The following is a 5137-nucleotide window of genomic DNA, read 5'->3' as shown; positions in this document are numbered from 1 at the left end:
AAGACCCCATAAAATTCAAGCATCAGGACACGAATTGCTGTTTCTTTTGTCAATGGAGGATAAGAATTTTGATTATGAAAACTGTCAATGAATAGCAAAAGGTCAAACAAAGAAATCAGCCTGAGACAGCACATACAGCCTGGCATCCTATTCAACCTGAGGCAGAATTTTGTTTAAAGAATTTGGACCATTCTTTATCAGCAGTTCCTTCATTTCAGATGTTCAAATGCAGGCATTTATCCCTGTAGCAACTCCTGTCAAAGACTTCCCTGCTATAAACTGTCTGCACCTGTATCCTAAGGCAACGACTGCTGTTGCTCAATGGAAAGCTATTCAGCTGGTGGGGTGACAACAGGTATGAGGTCTAACTCTATTCTTCCTCTGACCTGCAATATCTGTCATCCCAAGATCAAAGCACAGGGAGGCTCATATGCCAGGTTCATTAGCTTGACAGTTGGACAAAGATTTTTAAGTAAAACGTACTATAAACTCGGTTGTAAAAAGACATTCCAGAACATTAAATAATGGCGTCAGAAGAAAGGGCAACAAAATATTAAAATACATCATATTAAAAAAGAGTGGAATGGGGAATCAGAGGGGAAGGACACACACAATAATAACTCAGAGTCTGTGGTAAGACACAATAAATTATTACTTGAAACTAAGGTAAACCCGATAAAGTTCTGTATCTGTAAGATTAAGTAGTCAATCATCCTTGCCTCTCATTTTTCTCCTCTTTTGTCACATAAAGCCTGACTATTAATAAGACACACAATTTGGAAGTAAAGATAAGCAGCAGGAAATTGTATCTTAAAGTCACCATTAACTTGTGACCCAAGTTGCAAATTATCAGGTGATTTCTTTAAAATGTTCTTTTGTTATGTGTATATATGTGTGTGTGTACACATGTCACAGTTAAGCCCTGACTGCATTGTTCTGCCAAGCAAGATGCATGAAGAGTCAATTAAAGGCAGGGCTGGAATGTTGCCCAAATTCATGAAACATATTTATTGTGCTAACAAGATTATTTCAGAAAGTACGTATCATTTAATTATGAAGTAATTGACAGATATTCCTAAGAAAAACCCACAACTCTACACACACACACAAAACCCAGCACACACCTAGAGCAAACCGAACCAGTAACTGAACCAGTAACAGAACCAGCAATACAGACGGTAACAATTGTTCCAAGGACGAGCACACGAAGCCTTTTATGACCTTAACTATATCATCCCCGTTACAAAGTGAGCGACTGGAGCTCAGACACTCAACTTCATCAGTTTACATATGTTAAAAAATTCTGACTGCCATCACTAGTGGAAGTAAAAGTATTCTTTACCATTTACAAATCCTTGAGGTAATATCACATATAAAATAAGGAAGAAAGAAGAAACATGGAAAGGATAACAGATCAACTTGACTGTCTTCAAAGCTAAACAGTTCTGTCAAACCAGTCACCATTATGAAGCGCTTCCCCTTCCATTCAAGCATTACTGAGTAAAACAACTTTAAACGAAAAAAAAAAGTGTGCAATTTCAAAGAAGAAAGGACTCCGGAACCCACTGTCATGGAAAGGATTTTGCTGCTGGGTATTCTGTGATGTGATTGTCAGGTAGGCACAAGTCAAGCATGAACTTGTTCTTTCACACCAAAAGAGGTTTTGTTCTGTTAAATGTGAGTATAGAAATCAATAAATGACCCATTTAAATCCTCTCTCTCACTAACACCATATGCGGATTTTTAAACATTAACTTTATGAACCTGAGAGAGGAAGCAAGCTTCAAGCTACTGCAAACATATCTTTTTAAAGCTACCTATAAATCATACGGTACTAAAAAGTAATCTACCCATGCTGTCTATCTTGGGGTTTTGCATAGAATAAAGAAAACCACTGTTTCTGTTCCCACGTTCCTCACGTATGCTGGCAGATTTCAGTTAGCACCCTAGTGTCTCACAAAGCAGTGAGAAACAATTCACTGAAAATTTTTCTTCTACGCCAGTTCTGTGGATCATTAATGCTGTGTCTAGGTCTCATTATTCAATGACTCAGCTCACAGGTTTTCACCCTGCCTTCCTTCCCCAGCTGGCTGCTGGCTAATGTAAAAAACTTTCTGCTGCTTCTGCATCACTAACTTACCTCTTTTTCAGTGCAGATATTTTAATGTACTCTTTCTCCAAAATGCATTTTGGGATTAATGAAAAAAAAATGAATGTAGTTACTGAACAAATGTTTTTTTTAAACTTATGTTTAATATAAATAATCTAAATAATTTTATATACATAGAATCACAGAATGGTTTGGGTTGGAAGGGACCTTAAAGACCATCCAGTTCCAACCCCCCTGCCATGGGCAGGGACACCTTCCACTAGACCAGGTTGCTCATCCAGCCTGGCCTTGAAGACATCCAGGGATGGGGCATCCACAGCTTCTCTGGGAACCTGTCCCAGTGCCTCCCCACCCTCTCCAGGAAGAGTTTCTTCCTGATATCAAATCTAAACCTCCCCACTTTCAGTTTAAACCCATTACCCCTTGTCCTGTCACTACAGGCCCTTGTATAAAGTCCCTCCCAGCATCCTTGTAGGCCCCCTTCAGGAACACATATGCTATATATTATATATATGCTACCCCTATACATTAACTAATATTACATCTTGTAATGAATACTACACATCCTACTCCGCTGTAATTACTGCGCTGCAGCTGCCAGGGATTATTCAAGAAGTAAAAACCACCTTCAGTGCCACACTTACCTCCTTTGGGATAATGAGCTTGTGAAACACTAAAATCCATCTTATCCTTCAGATCATCTTCATTCTCCTTCTCCCACTGCAAGCCTATCTTTTCCCAGTAAGTCCAAGCCAGTTTCCTAGACATAAAAGTTTCATACCATCATTCCCCAAAAGAAGAACATTCTAAAATGAGACTTCCAGAAAAACTGACTTCTTAAATGCTCCTTTGGGATAATGAGCTTGTGAAACACTAAAATCCATCTTATCCTTCAGATCATCTTCATTCTCCTTCTCCCACTGCAAGCCTATCTTTTCCCAGTAAGTCCAAGCCAGTTTCCTAGACATAAAAGTTTCATACCATCATTCCCCAAAAGAAGAACATTCTAAAATGAGACTTCCAGAAAAACTGACTTCTTAAATGCAGCTTTTCCTGCCATTTAACCTAGGCACATTAAGTTGAGTTTATGCTTCTTTTGTATTCAGTGAACAGGGGTCACCTCCTCCTAAGGATAATTCTGTCTCTGTCTTCATCTCTCCCTCCTTATTGAATGTAGCATAAGAGGAAAAGGTAACAAAAGTTACTGAATATAATGCTGTAATTTGGGGTTTAACACATGATTATTTTTTTCCCCTCCAAGCAATGTATCTCTGAACGCAGAAATACTTCCACGTAAGACAACTACAGGGTGTGTGCGTGTGCGTTCCACTTACATGTTTTCAGGTATTTCATCAGTAAAGCTGCCAAGTAACAAAGGGATCAACTTGTGAAAATAAGAGTATCTATCTCGCAGGTGCAACAGCCATTCTCCAACGACAGATGTTACAGCATGTCGAACCTACATGGATTAAAAACACCTGATTTAAATATGTTGGGAAAATACCAGGAAAAAAAAAGTTTTAGGTATTTAAGACTAAGTAAAGTGCATTAATAGTCTCAGGAGAAATGACAAGAACCCTGGATTTCCTCACTTGCAGCAAGCATCCCAAATAACATGCAAGGTATCATGCTCCCTCTTGTGTTCTCACTCTGGCTTAGTCTTAGGCTATTTGCTGCACAAAAACACATCTCCAAGAGGAAGGCAAGATACAAAACTAACTCTAAACACATTAAATTCTCATGGTTAATATCTCTCTGAGAATGCAAGAAATCTATATTTCTCCAGAATGTGAATCTTTTCAAGCATGTTTCCAGAAGACAATTTTCTCTGTTCATTATAAAGGAAGCCTAAGTTAAATAATGTGAGTACACTCACTCAAAACCCAAAATATTTTAGTTATTATTAAGTTGCACATTTTAAAATTACTGCTTCAATTGCATCTTATTAAGGGACCAATACCATAAGTGTTAAGCATCTGAAAAGGCCATAGAATCAAGTTCCAGAGAGATCTGACAGAAGAATTTAAGATAGAATTGAAGGTACCCATTAAAATAAAAAGGTGCCTACAAACTTCAACAGCCTACAGAATTTGACAGCGGCTGAGTAGGTCACCAACCTTGGTTTTGGGCAGTTTACAATTGGCAAGACCTATATATTACGTATTTACGTATCTCAACTGAATGAATGAAAGCTGAAAATTGGTGGGGGACAAGGAGGGGGGACAGAAATACCAAAAACCCCACACTGACATATTTAAAATAAATGCAGGAAAAAAAAACCCAAAACAACACACCTTGGGAATGTCATCAAATAGTCTCTGGGCCAGATGAGACAGAACATCATCCACAGACTTTCCATTTCCAAACTGTATCACGGTTCCAGTTGCCTGAATTACATCAATGCGAACTCTGTAGTGCTGGTGTGAAATTGTTTGCATTAAGGGTTTTATCAGTGACTCTGACTGCATATGGAAGTGCTCTGTTAGGGCAGAGAGACAGAAACTTCAAACATGCCTCACTTTAGTGGGTGACAGATCTTGAGCAACATTTCTGTAACACTATGAACAGCAACCTGATTCATGTCGCTGCATTTACGCAGCATGCAGATTTAACTTCGTGCTATATTAGAGCTGAACACGAGCCCATCTGCGCTCCCCCAGCCCCCTCCCCTTCCACTATTCCCCACAAGCTGTAACTGCTCAGCATCCATCCCTGGCATGCTGCTTCTCCAACAGAACCTCCAAGGCCCGCAAAGTACACCTCTGAGGGGGTGTGCAACTTCTCATCTCTCTCCTCTCTTCTGGCTCAACCCTGTGACCTCCTACCGGTCCCCACCTCGGCCCCTGCCCCCCCAGGAGGCTGCAGGCTCACATCACCCACTGCTCCCCCCTCTGCCCATCCCTAGGCCCCACCTGGCATAGCCTGGGCGCAGGCCATGGCGCACCTGCAGCTCTCCCGCCTGACCTCGGCGTACTGGTCGAGGAGGGTGGCCTGGAGGATGCGGATAACGTCGGTGAGGTAGGGGGT

General features: G+C 40.6%; 1 protein-coding gene across 1 annotated transcript in view; it reads right to left on the bottom strand.

The window, feature by feature from the left end:
• The window catches only part of HEATR2 (HEAT repeat containing 2), a gene marked incomplete at both ends in the record, with an annotated part of 27549 nt that extends 22415 nt beyond the window's left edge, over nucleotides 1–5134 (bottom strand). The window contains 4 exons of the mRNA XM_010159091.1: nucleotides 2755–2870; nucleotides 3445–3569; nucleotides 4405–4589; nucleotides 5023–5134. Coding sequence (XP_010157393.1) covers nucleotides 2755–2870; nucleotides 3445–3569; nucleotides 4405–4589; nucleotides 5023–5134 — 538 coding nt within the window. The remainder of the gene's footprint in view (nucleotides 1–2754; nucleotides 2871–3444; nucleotides 3570–4404; nucleotides 4590–5022) is intronic.
• Between the last annotated feature and the right edge of the window lie 3 nt (nucleotides 5135–5137).

Source organism: Eurypyga helias, unplaced genomic scaffold (assembly GCF_000690775.1).
Source record: "Eurypyga helias isolate BGI_N326 unplaced genomic scaffold, ASM69077v1 scaffold41719, whole genome shotgun sequence".
Lineage (NCBI taxonomy): Eukaryota > Metazoa > Chordata > Aves > Eurypygiformes > Eurypygidae > Eurypyga > Eurypyga helias.
This window is presented reverse-complemented; position numbering and strand designations above follow the sequence as displayed.